Source organism: Acomys minous, assembly GCF_964271855.1.
Source record: "Acomys minous genome assembly, chromosome: 5".
Classification (NCBI taxonomy): Eukaryota; Metazoa; Chordata; class Mammalia; order Rodentia; family Muridae; genus Acomys; species Acomys minous.
The window spans coordinates 7,158,003-7,176,687 of record NC_140494.1 but is presented as its reverse complement, the minus strand read 5'-3'; the positions used below and the strand labels follow the sequence as shown (position 1 = coordinate 7,176,687).

The following is an 18,685-nucleotide window of genomic DNA, read 5'->3' as shown; positions in this document are numbered from 1 at the left end:
CCACTAAAGAAAACCTCGGGAGTGGGGAGAGGTGTAAAGGGGCACTGGATGTTTAAAAAGCACTAATTAACTTTTGGAGAAGGGAAGGGAGGGGAAGGGTAGGAGGACAGGGAGAGGGCGAGGGAGAGGGCGAGGGAGAGGGGGAAGACCTCAACGCTGATGCTTAGCTGGCTTTTCCCTTTTCATCCCAGGGCTGCAGCCCATGGAATGGAGCTGCCCACATTTTGGGTGGGTCTTCCATCCTCAATTACCCCTCATAGACATATTCAGAAGTTTGTCTCCTAGGTGATCCGAAATCCTGTCAAGTTGACAACATTTACCACCACAGCCATTTCCCCACTGTCTTAGTTACTGTTCTACGGCTGTGAAGAGACGCCATGACCAAGGCAACTCTTATAAAAAGAAAGCATTTAATTGGGGGTGGGGGAGGGGGAGGGGGAGAGAGAGAGAGAGAGAGATAGAGAGGGGGGGGGAAGACTGTGCCTGGAGTTGGCTTTTGAAACCTCAAAGCCCAGTCCCAGTGACACATTTCCTTCAAGAAGCCACGCCTACTTTACAGTTTACCATCTGTCGACCAAGCATTCAAACATATGAGCCTATGAGGGCCATTCTCATTCAAACCACCACACCCATCACTCCACTTAAATGATTGTCTTGAACATCGCTGGTCATTACTTGTTGATCAACATCAGTGGCTTTTGTAGCCTTCAGATTTCTCTACCTCAGCATGTGTCATTTCATGTAGGGCATCCTTTGCTTCCTGTGGCACCAGTTACTGCTCTTCCAGTGTCTGGCACCACAACTGGCAAACAACTCCTCCTCCATGTTTTATTAATTAAATTTGTTCTTTGGCGACCTCATTCGTGTGTGACAATAGGTCCGGAGTTATTCACGGGAGCTCATTTTGCCCATCATGTGTCCGAAGTGTGGGCCACAGACTCTCTCCCTGGATCGACAGCTCAGCAAGAAGTCCCTCCCTCACTCCGTGATTGACTGATGTCAGGCCCAGTCTTGTGTAGGCTCTGAGCAGGCAGCCATAGCCCATGTGAATGTCTGATTCTGATGCCTGTGTCATTCCGGGAGGACGGCATTCCACAGCCTTTCTCCCTCTCTTCTTCCTGGTCCCTCATCCGAGATGTTCCCTGAGCCTTACAGGGGACAGTACAAATGTCTTGCTTAGAGCCAAGTTCTGTGTTCCGTTAGATAGACACTTCTTCTACACTGTGTCCCCGGCGGAGACATTTCTGGCTCTCTCCTGTTATTTATCCCACAGACACATGATCTGAAGGAGCGTCCGCACTCCCGTCTCTAAGTTTCATCTCTCTGTTAAGTCTTACACTAAACTTCCTACTTTCTGGATACATTCTCAAAGGCGCTTTTGGTACACTGAAATGATTTCGTCTTAAAAACGTATTATTTTTCCTGAAACATGTTCTTCCTTTTAGTGATCTCTGTTTTTGCTTGTGCTGCTATCTTCCCTCTGAAGCGGAGTCTAAAGAACAGTTTTTTAAAAACTACCTCCTCTGATTTCTTATGTTCTACTGGTGTAATTTCACATAGCCCATCTCTTCCTTCTGAGCCACTAAATCCTCTCCTCCCAACAGCTTTTCTGTCTCCATCTGTCTTCCTCCCAGCACTACATGACTGAGCATCCTGAAGCAGAGCTGGCATGACCTTCCCCCCTCACCCCAGGATTTAATGATTAACCGTTTCTTGGACATAAGGCGTACACTTCGGCACAAGGTGGGTAGAGACTTCGCCCTACAAGTCCACCCCTATCTGTTACAGTGGTACCATAAATTCCAACCAAGAAAGTCTCTCCCCATTTTTCAGCATATACTTGTCCTTTGGCCAGTGCTGTCACTCGTACTTTAGAGTACAATTCAAAGGTCATGCTCCTTGAAAGCTTGGAACTCTACTGTCCCCTGTCATCTTTGAATTGCAGGAGAAAGTTAGAGCCTCCTTTCACTCCCATCCAGGACTTAGGGATGGATGAGGTGTGCTATGGAATTTCTATACATATTAAAATGTGGTATTAAGCAGTAGTTGATGATTTTTCCTTTTGTGAATCTTATATAGTGCTTTACAGCGTTGTAAGTCCTTTTTTAAAAAGTTAAAATTTATTACATTAAAAAAATGTACTTATTAGCTTTTTTATTCAGCCACTAGAGGGCACCGGTGAAGTACATTTGCTCTAGTGCTCTCTCCATCTCTCTCAGACACAGGAAATGTGAAGATTTTGTCTTAAAAATTAACAATGTAATAATATTCAAATGAAAACTTTTTCTTAAGTTTTTGAATTAGCCTTGTAAATCCCACTATCTGAAAGTCAGGTTTTTCTTTTTTTGCTTGTGTGTGTGTGTGTGTGCGCGCGCCGCGTTGCTCATATGTGGGGAAGCTGAGTATGGGCAAGTGTATGTGCCCATGTGTGGTAGCATGGTACCCAGAGCGCTCCGCGATCCCCACCTTTATTTTCTAAATGCTAGGATTACAGGAGATGCACTTAAGTGAGGCAAACTTAAACATGTGCTTTTAAACAGGACCCACATACATTTTTGGTACTATTTTTATACTTCAATAAGTGATGTTAAATATTTGAGATTGACTATGAATTTAATATATTCCATTTCCTTTTAAGGACTGTAGTAGTATGTCAAACTTTCCTGAAGACCATTAGTAATTCTTTTTAAATTTAAATATTTGAACTATAAATACAGTGAGTACCCTTAACTGTCCCAAGAAGGCTGAAAAACTAGAGAAAATCGTTACTTAACATTATAAGCTATAACTTATTTATGAAATGTTCATAATTAAAATAGGAATTAAAAGGCTAAAATGTGATTATTCTAAGACAGATGCCCATAATTTAAATACCAGTAAAACATGGGATTTCAATACGAAATATTTATGCCACACAACAGATATTATATGCAGAGGTTTATTAAATGAGCATGGGAAGAGAAGACAGGTGAGAGGGAGAGAGAGAGAGAGAGAGAGAGAGAGAGAGAGAGAGAGAGAGAGAGAGAGAGAGAAGAGAGGCAGAGAGATAGAGAGGAGGGAAGCGAGTCTGTCCTTTTATAATCCTCCTGGGCAGGGGCACGCCCAGTGACAGGTAGGCAATGACATCACAGGCAGACAGGGGCAGAACCCCAACACTTAAATTTTGTAAACCCAGTAGTTTAATGTCAAATGTGTACAACTTATTTACCACAAGAACTCTGAGCCATTCCCATTTAACTTGTTAATCGCTGTTGCACCATATGTTTAGCCTTAGCACAGCTACTGGGGGCGGGGCACAACACTGAGCAACATAACGCTGTTCTCACAGAGAGTAGACTGTAGTGAAGGTGGACAGTGAAAGAGCACATGGAGTGTAAAACCAGCGAGATGGCCCAGCCGGTTGGCTAAGATGCTCACTGCCAACCTCGATGACCCACGTTAGATCGATGGTTACTACACAGTGGAAGAAAAGTTGTCCTCTGACGTCCACATTTATGCTGTGTGTGCACATGCACACAATCAGTAAAATCTAACTTAGACATGTGTCATATGGCATAATAAATGAGTTCCATGCAACTGGGTCCTCTCAACACTTTGTCCATGTCACAGTTTGAGCCAGAACATTGAGTCCCCTAATGTTCCCGTAAAACATGACTAACCAAAACCTACTCAGAGAGGGAAGGCCTGAAACCTCTGTGTGTTTTCTGCATTGGTCACCAATTTCGTCCTGCTCGATTGGAGAAAACCTAAGTGACCCCCTTGAAACCATTAATCCCAAGAGGGTGCATGACCGTTATTAGTGAGTGACATGGTTTCTGAGAGGACTCAGGCACTGGGTATTGTGTGAGACTCTCTCACCAGATAACTGAACCGTTCGCTCACATTTCTGTTACAGAATGATTTAAAATTGTGTCTTAGGAAAATGGCAAATTGTCTGTCAAGAGTTCATGGGAGTTTCAAGAACAGTGTTTAATTCTTGTGCATTCAAAGCTCCCTTTGTGCCACTTACTGATTACCATGGCTGCAAGAACCGTCATGACAGCTTACCATGGAGTCTTTTCCTCACTCGCTTGTTCTGCTCTGACTGGAGAGAAAGTAGGAGGAGCAGGGGGCTTCCTCATGTAAGAGCAACGACTGATGTCTGCCCTCCAAAGTCACCTGGCACAACAGAGAGGTCAGGCGTGTTCGGTTTAAAAAATTTTTTTCTTGTAATGCTTGGAAGAGAATGATTGTTAAGTCAAAGAACATTAAACTTTATAATTTCACTATTGCCAAATTGTCTCCCTTTGACTTGCAGAAATATGTCGAATGGGGGGGGGGGGGACTGGCTGTTGAAATCACCGGTGCAGTGTGCTGTGAGTCTTACAGACATTTGCTAAGATGACAGATGAGAAACTATATGCTATAATTATAATAGTGCAGCTGTTGTGAGGTTGCACACCTTTTCAGAGAGTTACAAGCTCATTCATGTTTGCACATGCATGTGTGCTGATGTGACGTGTCATGTCCTTGCTCGTTTTCCTTTTGGATTAGTTCCTATTAAGTTTAATTTTTAAAGTAGATCTTTATATATTGGATCAGGAAGCTGTGTGTCATTTACATGAGTGGCAAGCATTTCCCAAGAGTTTTATTACTCTGTCTGTCTGTCTGTCTGTCTGTCTGTCTGTCTCCCTGTCTCCATCTTTCTTTCTCTCTGTATGTCTTGGGTATTTAATTAAGGGCCTTGAACAAAACTAGGCAAGTGTCTATCATGGATAAACACCCCCAGGTTCATTTTATTTTCAAAAAATGATTTTAGAAGACACGGTTTCTCTGTTTAACAGCCCTGGCTGTCCTGGAACTTGCTTTGTAGACCAGGATGGCCTTGAACTCAGAGAGTCACCAGCCTCTGCCTCCCAAGGGCTGGGCTCCCAGCTTCACCTTTATTTTGACTTTACCTCTGGCAGTGATGTTGATACTCACAGTGTGTGTGTGTTGTTATGTTTTATTTATTTATTTTATTTGTTAATTATTTGTCACTATGTGGAGATCAATAGGACTATGGTCTCTTTTTTGGGAATCTGGTCATTGAGTCTTACTGCCAGGATGCCACCGGAAGTCTTAGTGTTGTCCAGTTTTAGAAGAATTTTGTTTATATTAAATATTCTTATCTTTGAATTCTACATATACATTGCTAAATATGTAGGTAATTTTACACAGCTGCTTTCACTCTCAAGTTCACCATTTGTAGTATTATGGTGGCATCGGCTTCTTTCCAAATTTGTTTCTATTTATTCACTTAGTCCACTGGCTGTTAGACAGCGGAGCCTCTGCTTGCATCACAGAGACATCACAGTGTTCCACGGGGTGCCCTGTACTGTAGTGGGTATGGATGTCGGGTCAGGGGTGTGGCTTAGTGGGTAAAGTACTTGCCGTGTGTGGTGGTCTGAGTTAGAATGGCTCATTTGCGCACCTGTTTGAACACTTGATCCGCAGTTAGTGGAACTGTATGGGAAAGATTAGGAGGTGTGGGCTTATTGGAAAGGTATATTACTGGGGACAAGCTGTGAGGTTTCAAAACATGCCATGTTGCCATTCTCTCTCTCTCTCTCTCTCTCTCTCTCTCTCTCTCTCTCTCTCTCTCTGTCTCTCTCTGTCTCTCTCTCTGTCTCTCTCATATTCTCTCTCATATATTCTCTCTCTCTCTCTCTCTCTCTCTCTCTCTCTCTCTCTCTCTCTCTCTCTCTCTGTCTCTGCCTCCTGGCCATCTGGCCATATCTGAAGATGGGAGCACTCAGCTACTGCTCCAGTGCCATGGTTTCCTGTCTGCTTGCTGGCGTGCTTCCCACTATAATGTGTATAGACTCTAATGCTCTGAAACCGTAAGCACGAAGTAAACTCTTTTATAAGTTGCCATGGTTGTAGTGTCTTAGCACAGCAATAGGAAGAAACTAAGACACTATGCAAGCTTAAGGACAAGCATATGGATTCCCACTGTCTTTTTTTTTTTAATGAAAATTTATTTATTTATTTATTTATTTATTTATTATGTACAATGTTCTGCCTGAATATGTGCCTATCCACCAGAAGAGGGCGCCAGATATCATTATAGATGGTTATGAGCCACAATTGAGTTCAAGATTCCCAGCATCTATATAAAAATGCTGGGGTGAGGGTGGGGTGGGGGAGGTAGGGATCGTGGCCTGCTTTTAATCCCAGATTCTGGGAGGTGGAGACAGAAGATCTTCAGAGCAAGCTAGTTAACTACATTAGCTGAACCAGTGAGCTATGGGTTCAAGTAAAAGATGCTGCCTCAATATATAAGGTGGGGAACTATCCAGGAAGACAGCTACGTCAGCCTCCACCTTCACTGTGCATACACACCCATCAACACAAGGTGTTCCCCACAATGCTAACATGCTGCATATATGCATGCATACCACACTCGTACACACAAAACAACAACAACAACAACAATTTGTGGCTCCATGCCTTAGAGCGCTATGGAGGTGTTTGGAATGTTGCAGTCTCCTGCCCATCCTGATGCTCCCCTGGAACAAACCCTAAATTATGCTGCTTTTGTGGGACCATCTTACAGAGACGGCTTGTGAGATGAAACCACAAAAGCTGACCAGACTCTCGATCTTTCCTTTACTCTTTAGCAGATGCTGCTCCTGCCTGGGATGGGGATTTTTGACCTGTCAGCCACATCCCTCACTACCCTTTCCAAGTTCAGAGACTGAAAGCAGAAAAGCAGAGACAAGCAGATGTTCGAGAAGCCACTGGCTTTAATCCAGATGAGGAAGTAGGGGAGGGATTTGGTAGCATGAGGGTGAGCTGTGCATCTCCTGGTCAGTGGGGCGCGGGGAGGGAGCCTGAAAGCTCTCTCTCTCTCTCTCTCTCTCTCTCTCTCTCTCTCTCTCTCTCTCTCTCTCTTCAGACATGGGGACACCCGGGAGGAGCTAGGAGCATAGGGGGCACTGGGTGAGCCTTGTCTGTTACCATAGGGAACCAGAGAACAGACATGGGATACGAGGAGAGACTTTAACCTCCACTGCATGCACAGGTTGAGCTATACTGCACTTGAGTGCGTATGTACAGAGGAGAAGGGAAACTGGGTTGGAAGCGAGAGGAAGGAGGGGGTCACATCAATGGAGCAGCCCATGAAAATGGACCGTCCTTTGAAATTCAAGGGCACACCCTCAGTTTCCCTCACCCTCAACTCCGGAGCTCTTGCCTGCCCTCCTTCCTGGCCTCGGCTTTACTTCTTCTTCCCAATCTGTGCCATGAGCTGAGCGTTGGCAGCCGCCTTGGCTCGCAAATTCTTGGCCTTGTCGATATTGAAGAGGATGTTCATGATGTTAGTGGGAACGTCAAGCGACAGCGTGAACTTGGTGCCTCGGTCGCTTTTGGCCTTGTCTGGGTACAGCTTCCACTTGTGCTGTGCTTGGGGCTGGTATCTGTAGCGCGTGATTCCAGCCCCATTCCCACCTCCAGGGCCTGAGAAAGTTCTTTTGTTCTTGCCCTGTCTTTGTTCATCCCCTTCTTTTCCTGAAGGGTCTTGCATGGGCAGGTGGTCGAAGAAGGTCTTCTTGCTCAGCAGGGCCAGGGGCACTTCCTGCAGCTTGCTCTTCTTAACCTCAGACAGGGTTGTGTTGAGGCAGCTGAAGACTGGCCCAGCATTGTAGAACCTGTGGGAGATGCTTGTCCTTGGGCCCCCCAGGAGCATCAGCAGGAGCAGCAGGAAGTAAGTGGGCATCAGCATCACTTCCTGCAGCAGAAAAGAAGGCTATGAGAATAGGTCCTGAGAAGGACATAGAGCAAGGTTCAACAGAGTGTTTCCAAGGTTCTTCTGACAGGGTTCTCAAAGTTGGTCCACAGACCCGCAGCATCAGCATTTGCTGGAGATTGGTTACAGCTGCAAGCAATTCTCAGGTAATTCCCTAGAACCAGCGAATGAAAATAAAGAGCCTCACAGTGTGTGTTTTAGCATGCCCTTTGGATGTGTCTCAGTGTCTGCTACCTCCTGTAAGCTTGTGGATTTGAATACCTGGTCCTCGGATGGAGGTACTTTTTGTTAAGTTCCAGAAACTCAGGAGGTGGAGAAAGGAGGTCACTGGGGGGGGGGGGGCAGGGGTGTCCCTAGGAGGGTATGGCATCCCTGGTTGTTTCCTGTCTGAGCTGCCTCCATCAAACTGGATGCTTTTCTGTTCTGTCCTGCCATGATGGGCTGAGACACCTGGGACTTGGAGTTTGTTCCCATAAGTTGCCCGTGCGAGGCATCACGTTGTCAGACAATGCAGAGCGGCTCACACCCTGTTAGTTCTGACGGTCTCTACAGTCCGAGAGCTTTTCAGTCTGGTGTTTGTTTGTTTGTTTGTTTGTTTTTTACCTTGTCTAATTTAGCTTTGTCTCTGGCCCCAAAACCAAATAACAAATGTAGTAAGTATGTGGCCGCCTTCCTGGTCTTCAGACTTGATCATCTGTGCTTGTTCTTTAGAACAATGGGAGAGTGGGCAGAAGTAGGAAGGGAGTGGGTTTTAGGGCTGAGGGGAGCTAGGAGGAACAGAGGAAGGGGAAACTGTGGTTGGCATGTATTGTATGAGAAAGGAATCTATTTTCAATTAAAAAAATACAAGAAATATTCTCTAAGTAAATAAACCCAGGGATTCTGCTGAGTACCCAACGGCAAGGACGGTTGTTTTGTTATCCGCTGTTGTGGTGGGTAGTGGTGGGCCACCTGCAATCAGAGAGGCCTGGGTTCTAAATGCACCTTAATGCCTACATGACCTTGGCCATGCCCTCTCCTAGCAGATGGCTAGGAATGGGCCCAAGGCAACCCCCAACTTCCTTAGGCTGGAAAAGTGAATCTCACTCTTTAGCTCAGGCTGGTCCGGAACTAAGTGTGTAGCCTGGGTAAGTCCTCCTGCTTCTGACTCCCATGTACTGGGGTAATATGCAAGAGCTGCCACCCCCCTAGCCCAGACTGCATGAACCCCTTCAGTTCTCTGAAGACGCCATACACCCACACATATGCATCTATCTAGTACACACAGATGCACTCATCCAAATGCATATGTACATGTCCACACATGCACACATACACACATATTCACATACATACCCCCTACCTGTGCTCACGGCAGTTTCCTGTAAAAGTTGTTCCTTTCCTAGGTATGCATCATAGCTGACACCTTTCTTTCCTTTCATAGTAATTTAGTTATTTGCTCATTTGTTTAGCATCGTAAGCATTTATTACCAAGAATATATTTATAGTATTCCATGACAAAAACATGAACCTGGCTTTAAGTATTCTGAATGTACAAGTGAGTCAGATATGAGTGTGTCACAGGCTGTAGTGACAGCGCACACTTTGGAATTAGACAGAAATTGGCTCAGATTCTATCTGGTCCTTTGCCTGAAGGCCTCTGTCCGATTCCTTAGCCTCAGTGAAATTCAATTTCATCATTGGGCGAAAGGGATGACAATAACTATCTCACAAAGGTTAGGTGATGAATTACAGTTAAAAGGCCAGTGTACAAAAGTATGTGTTAACCACACACTCCTTAGGCTGGCTTATGCCTGTTCACGAATTAGTAACCTCTATGTCTTATATGGTGGAGGTGTAGTCGTAGTTGGCAGACAGCCCCAAAAGTCATGCATTTTACACACACAAGATTGCCAGGCACACTGAGTCAAGAATTTGGTTGTCCAGATTAATATCTTTGTTGCAGTCCGTCTCTGGTTTACAGCTTTTGTCTGCATAATGTTCTTTCTACCACAGTCTATGCAGGCTTGGTTTGCCTAAATTTCCTTCCTTCCAGAAATTTAGTTCAAGTAAGTAGTAAGGACATTGCTCTACCTTAAAGTCCTTCAAAATCCCACGAAAGGATCATTTAATCACATAGTATGGGTCCTGGTACTCAGACTGAGAACCCACAGGGGATGCTGATGCCCATGGAACGTGCGTGGAGCGTCTCTGTTCTGTTTACTTCAGCTCCTCTTTGTGATAGATAGAATTTCTAGAGCTGGTGTGGCAGGGGCACACACCTGTACAGTACACGAGTGGTAGAAGCAGGAAGCCTGTGAGTTTGAGGATAGCCTGGACTATCTAGCAAAAGCTTGCTCCAAAATAACAATAACAAAACAACAACAACAACAGCAGCAGAAAGAAGAAGAAGAAGAAGAAGAAGAAGAAGAAGAAGAAGAAGAAGAAGAAGAAGAAGAAGAAGGAGAAACTTGTTGGAGTTCCTGGAGAATATTTTACAGAGCTGTATCAATGTTACTGATTCATTACACAGTGTTCAATATCCAGACCTTTGGCTTTACTGTGCAGAGGATCCAGCAAGTTCTGCATAAACAGAGAGTTAGTGTCTCCCTATTGTCTTACACTCTGATGACATTTTAAAGCTTAGGGGCAACTTTAAGTGACTTCTTAACCCTGAAAGAACTTTAAAAAATAGACAAAAGTTCAAAAGTTGTGAACTCTGGTAGGAAAGTTCTAGAGAAACTTCCATCTCTTCCATCAGTTTTGTTCACTGGTTCCTTTCAGAAACTGTAAATGAGTTTTTATCTAAGTGCCCCAGATGCCCATTTTCGCCCAAGAAGTCTGAGTTCTCTCTCTCTCTCTCTCTCTCTCTCTCTCTCTCTCTGTCTTTGTCCTGATCTCTTTCTTCTTCTACTCTTAGAAGCAAGAGGCTTTCCTCCAAAGAGGGCTAGGAGGATGGGATGACACACATCAGCTTAGCGTTGCTTAGACTACAAGGAAGAATGCTCTGAAGTGGATACCAAGGCACACACGTCAGCCTTGGCGTTGTCCTTACCCTCCCTACACCGTGAGGCTCATCCCACTCAGCGGCAGGGCCCGGCTTAGATTTTCATACTAGAATAATAAATATTGCTGAAAACTCAATGTGTTTTGTGTCCAGGTCCACCTTGGGCTCACTCTACCTCTGCCTCTACTGGATGCTTTTTCAGTGTAAACTAACTCCTGATCTTACAAGCCAGCACTTTAAACACCTGGGTGACTTTGAACTCTGTATTTCTTTGGCATTTCAATTCTTCTATGATGCAGAGATTTTTTTCTTTCCCTGTGGTTCCTTGGGGCTCTTGAAATCCCTGGCAGCAGCGGATAGAGCCAACAGAGCTTTCTACTACAGCACATCCTTAATCAATATTTGTTATATAAACTGACATTCATATTAGCATTCAAGAACTTAATGAAATTAATTTCCCCTAAGGTGGGACAATGTGCTTTCAACTCCTTTTTAAAAAATATGTATTTTCTCCATGCAGGTATGTGCTACTGTGTGTATTATTGAGGGGAAAATGCTCTATGAGGCACAGGATTTTTGTTGCTGTTATTTTCATTTTGAAATCACATGTGTGTGTTTACATGAAAAGCAGTTCTGCCAAAATTACTGTCTACAGTTTTCCTAGGAAAAGTCTTAAAAGTGTCCTCTCTAGGCCTGGCCTGGCCTCCCTGGAGGCCTGCTGTATAGGGTGATACAGGGTGACCTCTGTGCTTGTGTCCTGCTCATCTCTGCTACACAGGTCACTGAGGCTGTGAGCTGGGGGTCCCTTTTCATCTATTTTCCTCCAAGTGTGTGTGTGTGTGTGTGTGTGTGTGTGTGTGTGTGTGTGTGAGGTGTGTGTATATGGTGTGCATGGTGTGTCTGTGGTGTGTGTCTGTGGTGTGTGTGGTGTGTGTGTGTGTGATGTGTATGTCTGTGTATGTGTGGTGTGTGTATAGTGTGTGTGAGGTGTGTGTGTCTGTGTATATGCAGTGTGTGTGTATGGTGTGTGTGGTGTGTGTCTGTGTGTATGTGTGTGTGTAGTGTGTGTGTTTGTATGTGTGGTGTGTGTAGTGTGTGTGTGTCTGTGTGTGTTGTGTGTGTGAGGAGGGAGTAATATGTTATTTTCTTACTTTTTAAACTCCATGTTGCCATCAGAGAAGAAAGTTATCATGAAAAAACGGTCAAAGATGTCTAAATGATGCATAATATGTATCTGTGAGCAAATATCTTATATGGGCCTCTGTTTGTAGACCCCAGGGTCTAAGGTGTGTGTACGAGGCTGTTGGTGTTTTGCGTGACAAAGAAATGTCATCCTTGACACCAATGAAAAGTTGTAAAGAAAAGACTATTATCTGGACCTGTTGTATCGTGACATCCTGACTCTAGCCCTGTAGAATCTAAAATACAAGGCTTCTTTACTATTCTGGCTATTTTTACATTAAACTAATGATTAGGGTCTGGGAGAGAGAGTCATATTTGTCTTCAGGGCTTTTCTTGTAATGATTCATTTATATTTTCCCGAGGCTTATAGAATTAAAGGAAAATACTCTTTGTCAGGCACAGTGGCATATGCCTATAATCTCAGTACTTGGGGATAGAGATACGGCAGTCAGAGTTCAAGATCATACTTAGCTACATAGGGAGTAGAGTGCAAACAAAGACTATGTGTGACTCTTCTTCAAAAAGCTTAACTAAACCAATAAGTATTCAAAATAAAACAAACCTACAAAAACGATGCCCTATGCTCCCTAAGTAATTCATAAATCTTGAATAGCGTTCTCCTGCTAAGTTCTTCAGGATCATTTACCTTAACTGAAGCTACAGGAACTTTAAAAAAAAATCCCTGTTACTCCCTATGGAAACACCAAGCCAAAGTTACATCCATATTACTTCTCATGGAAACACCAAGCCACAGTTAGTTTAAACTTTGGGGGTAAATCTGTAAGCCTCTATTTTTCTTTTTGGATGTCTGAAACTCTTTGGGGTTATTTTAGCGGTACTTTCCTAAGGTGTCTTTAAAGACATACAATCACTTCTGACAACTGTATCAGGATCAAGAGTAAAGTATGAGGCAATGAAGGATCTGGTCAGACTCACAGGAAAAAACACAGGACCGAGACACCATGGACGTCACAGTTTCCCATGTGTAGCAGTAATGACAGAGCTGGACCTCTGTGGCCTGTGTCTGCAGACACAGATAAACCCAGCTGAGAAAGGAGCCAGCTAAGAACTTTTTTTTGGTGAATCCATGCTGCAGAAATTATGGAAACACTAAGCATTTCAAATATTAATAGATGAAGCTTTTGAAATGTTTTACTTTTGGAAGAGTTTGTGCAGACCACTCCCCAACCTGGATCTAGACCTAAGAAACGCCCCCTGGATAGAGAATGTGAGGGTTTATGCATGATAAAAAGTCTCTTCCCCTGAAGGTGGAGGGTACAACGGGTGTGCTCTAGGCCAGTCATGGCACGGCTTAATACATTCCTAGAAGAGGTTTGTTTATGTACTTACTTAATTTTAATTAATTCATTCATTTTTAGATAGCTGTGTTTAGAAAGGATGCAGCAAATGGAATTCTCCAAACAATCCCTCCATCAGCTCCCTTGCTCCTCTGCTCTCTCAGGTGGCAGGCACTACAGCCGTTGCACCCCCAGCCCCACATCCCCAACATTTGCAAGAAGAAAAGGACTCAGGGCTGGGAGAGTTCTCCAACTTTCATGTTGCGCTGGGTTAGTTATCTTTAAGTCCTTCCGGTTGTTGTAGTACCTGACCCCCTCCCACCAAGCCATGCCAGGGGAGGGAAGGCGATGCCACAGGTGACAAGCACACATGAGTAACCATGGATCCGTGCATCCTCGCTGCTCTGAGGCAGTGTGGAATATGGACCTGTAGTTTCTGAGCCCTGCTGTCCTCACCTATTTGTAAACTATCACCAAGGACTGCTTTGTGTGTTCATATACTGTGTGTGTGTATGTGTGTGTGTGTGTGTGTGTGTGTGTGTGTGTGTGTGTGTGTGTTTACAAACTGCGTTGGATCTGCCACCTCTTCAAATCAGGTCTCTGCATACTAAGAATGAAATGATCATTTCGTGCTTGAGAAAATTCTCCCTGGTGCCTTTGGTACCAATTTCTGCTGACTTTAAACAAACCTGGCCGTGGAGCTCAGCACTCCCATCCCACGAGCTCCCGCCGACGGCTGCTAGCACCTCTCTCCCAGTCCTTGTTGAGAGAAAATACATTTATGCCTCATAAGTCAGTCCCCAAGAACAACCTTACCTTTCTGTGGGCTTTGCTCTGGGGTGGAAATGAGCAGGGCGAGGGGCACAGCTCCCGGGCCAGGAGGGCTGCTCCAGGCAGGTCCTCTGAACTTCTGGCTGCTCAGGGTCTCAGCTTTATCTTCTCTGGTGTTGTTGTAAGTGGGCTGTGATATTTCCTCTCTATGGAAACCGCTCCACTCCCCTGTGAATATATGTATATATATATATAAAAGTGACAGTTTGCAGGGTGGATCGTAATTCCAGATGTGTCTACATGAGGACGAGCTATCCGGTGCTCACGTCGCAGAGATGACAGGTACGCAGGAGACTGGGACCCCTCCTGCCTCTCCCCCCTCTAGTCACCTGCTCCTTCCCCTCCTCTCCTTGCAGCTTGCTTCATTAATTAAAATCAAAACAAAACAAACAAGAACAGAACCCAAACCACAGGTAAGGCAAACAGCAGCGTCTTTGGATAGAACCTGATGACTGGCATTAATTCCAGCTAATTCCAGCCTCTCCTACCTCTCCCTCCCGCTAACCCTCCCATTGGAAATCTGGGGCCAGAAAGTGCTATGTAAGCAGAGAAGGTGATTTATAGTTCATCTGCTGCCTTGTCCTTTTGTGGATTCTGACAGCACAGTGTTAGCCGGCTACTCACACGGCTCGATATCATTGTTTGTGTTGGTCAAATACTCCTGTGTCCAGAGCTTTTTAAATATAAAATCACTTGAATTTTACCGGTCTATGAATTGAATACTTACTGGACTGTGCCAAGTATTTATTAGTCTCTGGGGAATTCAGTCATAAGTGAGGTGGGGCTGCTATAGAAAAGACATAGATAGATAGATAGATAGATAGATAGATAGATAGATAGATAGATCAAGAGCCCAATTATCAAGTGGCAAATGTCATAGTTTAGAAAGGAGCAGACGTACCCACTCTAGAGTTCCCTGTGCTCAGCGAGAGGGAAGCAGAAGGTGTGTGCACACAGGAGGGCAGTGATCTGCTATGGACAGAGCTGAGGGAGGGGGACGCTGGGAAGGAGCCAGGCAGGAGGAAGCTAGGAGCTGGCTCCCACTTAGAAGTGCTTTGAAGATCTGTTTTGAGAGTAAACATCACTTAATACACCCTAGGAGATGTGAAGGGGGCTCATACAGGCAACCCTTAGTTTATGGATGAGAAAACTGAGGCCATGAGAAACAGCTTGCTGGTACCACATAGGCTCGGCGTCACAGAGTCAGTGTGAGAAGCAGCTCCATGCTGGGCACACTGCCAGTTCTAATCCACCTTCCACCTTGGGCTGAGCAGATTTTTTTAAAGGAGCCATGGGATTGGCTGGGTCTCCATGGTCCCTCTGGCCAAAGAGGCCCCGCCCCAAATGACTGTTCTGTTCACAAACTTATTCTAGGTGGACTTTTTAGACAATCAAGACCCTTCAATGGTCCCACATCTTTTGAGGGAAAAATTGGGAAGGATTCCTAGATAGCCAGTCCCTTCTAACACTCTAACCCTCTTTATAGAGATATGACACTAAGGGCTCAGTGACAAAGCACAAAGCCCTGGCTGGGGCCTATCCACTAGTGCCACAAGTTTCAGAGACTATGAAATCGTTCCCACGTCCCCCAGAGATGTACGAGCTTGGATTCTCAGGAGGTTAGAGGCAAAACACAACTAGATTTGTGTTTGATTCAAATCTGCCAGTTCTATCATCAGTTAATTAGTATAGACTAGTCTAAGAGAAGTTCCACCCCCCCCCCACCCCCACTTGAAACATTAGGCAGCCATGGGACTTATGTAGATGGAGGTGGGTGGTTGAAAACTTGAACTTGGTTCACTTTTCATTGTGTCCGAGCTCTGGTGTGGCAGTGGGGGTGACTTGTGGAGACTGCAGACATGGCACATGCAGAGTGGGCTTTCTGAACTTTGGTTGTACTGACATTTGAGTCACACAGTCCCTTGATGTGGCAGTCTTTATGGAGTCCTGTAGGATATTCAGCAATATCTGTCTGGCCTGTTCTCAGTGATGACGGTACCACCCCTCCACACACCGTTTGTGGTAACCAAAACAGCCCTGGGAAGCAAGACACTAAACCTTGGCTTCTTTTCTTTTCTCTTTTAACTTTTTATTGATCCTTTGTGAATTTCACACCCTGCACTTCAAGCCCACTCATCTCCCTGTCCCTTCGTGTCTACCCTCTGCCCTTGCTACCCCCTATAAAAATAAGCAAACAACAAACAAGCAAACCATCTCCTCGGTGAAGCTGTAGTGTGTCACAGTGTCACAGTATACTCTTTTGTCCACACATCTACGCTTGCAAATGTTCATTGCAGTGAGTCATTGGTCTGCTTCCAGGTCTCTGGCTTCTGCTACACTATTGACACTGTATTCTCATGGGGACTCCTTGTTGCTCTGTGTCATGAAGATGCTACAGCTTTGTATCTGCGGACCGGCCCTTTCACTTGCTCCAGCAGTTCGTAGATGGGGTAGATGTTGGGGTGGGCCAACTCAAATCCCTGGATCTGGGCATAAGTGGTAGCTGAGTTGGTCAGCACACCAGCTCTCCAGCACCCAAATCACCAGGGCAAGCTCTCTGGCTAGCTCTACTGCATTTCTGAGGTAAGGTGCAGGGCTGGCTCTCCTAGTGTTGTAGCCCAAAGGTCAGGTCACCTGCTCTCATGACCCTGGGCCAGCTATCCTGCCTCTTGCAAGGAAAGGGGCGAGGCACAAGGAGAGGTGTTGGGTGCAAGGGGTGAAGTGGGGCTTCTTATGAATCTGCCCTGCTGCCTCTGGACTTCCCAGAATCCCTCCAACCTTGAGGATGGATCTCTGTGAGGACTCAGGCATCTTCGTAGCTGTGGCGGTCGCTAAAACCTAGGGTTCTCTTGCAATTGAGAGCAAGCACATCAGTTTCCATTGGTTGATTGGGGTTGCCTTTCAAAGCCACCACTAACAGAGTTCCCCATCTGATGGCACATAGACCTGGGTGGCATGGCAGGTGTAGTCTTGGTACAAACTTCTGTTAGGGATAAAAGCATCACTAAGTAATCATTTGCTTTACAGCTTGAAGGACAGTCTTGAATAACACAGGGATGATTAGTGGGTAAACGTCCCCAGGTGTCACTTAGAAGCAAGGAAGGCACCCCTCCCCACCCTCTGCTGAAGCCTTAGCAAGGCTTTCTGCTGTGCTTGCATGTCTCTCTGGCCTCTGTGAGCCATTAGCATCTTTTATGAGTTCAGCAACAGCATTTAGGATGCAATTTAAGGATGTAAATACTCTATTGAGAATATGTGAAGGGCTGGGGTGAGAAGAAAAAGATACCTACCCTCACATAAGAGTAGAAATGGCTTATATTTATAAAGCTCATTTTCCAGTGTGCTTAAAGCACTTACATTAACAACATAACTATTAAAATCTGAGCTTGGCAGGAGAAGAAAAGGGGCAAGCCAACAGGGAACTATAAGAGAGCTTCACTGACAAGAGATTTTAACTTGGAGCCAGCACAGTGAACCTTCCATCTGCTGCTTCCCAGACCAAGACATAGTATCTTAGCATGGAAATCATGTTGAATGGAAGACAATTAAGAAGAGGCTCAATGGGGCTGGAGAGATGGCTCAGTGGTTAAGAGCACAGGCTGCTCTTCCAAAGGACTGAGTTTAGTTCCCGGCAATGACATAGTGGTCCACAACCGTCTGTAATGTGATCTGATGCCCTCTTCTGGCTTGTAGGTGTATATGCAAATAGAGGACTCACACATGAAATAAATAAATACATTTTAAAGAAGAAGAAAAAGAAGAAGAAGAGGAGGAGGAGGAGGAAGAGGAAGAGGAAGAAGAAGAAGAGGAGAAGGAGGAAGAGGAAGAAGAAGTAGTAGTAGAAGAAGAAGAGGAGGAGGAAGAGGAAGAATAAGAATAATAATAAGAAGAAGAAGAAGAAGGAGAAGAAGAAGGAGAAGAAGAAGAAGCAGCCGCCCAGGAAAAGCTCTTTGTCTCTTCTGTTATTTGCCTGTGGCTATTTTTGAGGGGGCAGGCAGAGACAGGGTTTCTCTGTGTAGCTTTGGCTATCCTGAACTTACTTTATTGACCAGGTTGGCCTCCAACTCACAACAATCTGCCTCTGCCTCTCTGGGTGCTGCGACTAAAGGCATGCACCATTGTGCCTGGCTGCCTGTGGCTAGTTTTTTTGTCCACCCGTTTTTGAGGCTCCGTTATGATCACATGCCTCTTACTGACCAGCTTCTCCTTACTAATTGACATTTTTACCATCATAAAATGTTGTTTATCTTTGGCAACATCCCTACTTTCCTTCCTTTTTCCCTTTTCAGCCACCTACCCCTTTCTCTTTGGGTGGAATATCAATGTTACAGCTTGGGATGTCTCTCCTTGAACACCCAGTCCTCTCATCTGCATCTCCAGAGCACTGAAACCACAGGCATGCACTGTCTCTAGAACTCACTCAAATCTTTTTTTTTCTTCAAGCTTGTTTAGATTGATTTGGGGGGGGGATGCTGAGTTATCAAATTCAGCACCTCATGCATGCCAGGCAAGTTGCGCCAGGCTGAGCTACATCCTTGGCCACCAGAATAACTTTTGATATTCTTATATGTTGACATGAAAATGTTGTGGTTAAGCTGGGTATGGCGGCTTGCATCAATT

General features: G+C 45.0%; 1 protein-coding gene across 1 annotated transcript; it reads right to left on the bottom strand.

Annotated features, from left to right (window-relative positions):
- Positions 1-6,747: 6,747 nt before the first annotated feature.
- UCN3 (urocortin 3) lies at positions 6,748-14,203 on the bottom strand. The gene is made up of 2 exons (XM_084781895.1): positions 14,051-14,203; positions 6,748-7,750 (listed from the first exon to the last, which is right to left on the bottom strand). Exon 2 carries the CDS (start codon positions 7,742-7,744, stop codon positions 7,241-7,243), a length of 504 nt encoding a protein of 167 aa, XP_084638021.1. The 5' UTR covers positions 7,745-7,750; positions 14,051-14,203; the 3' UTR covers positions 6,748-7,240.
- Positions 14,204-18,685: the final 4,482 nt, after the last annotated feature.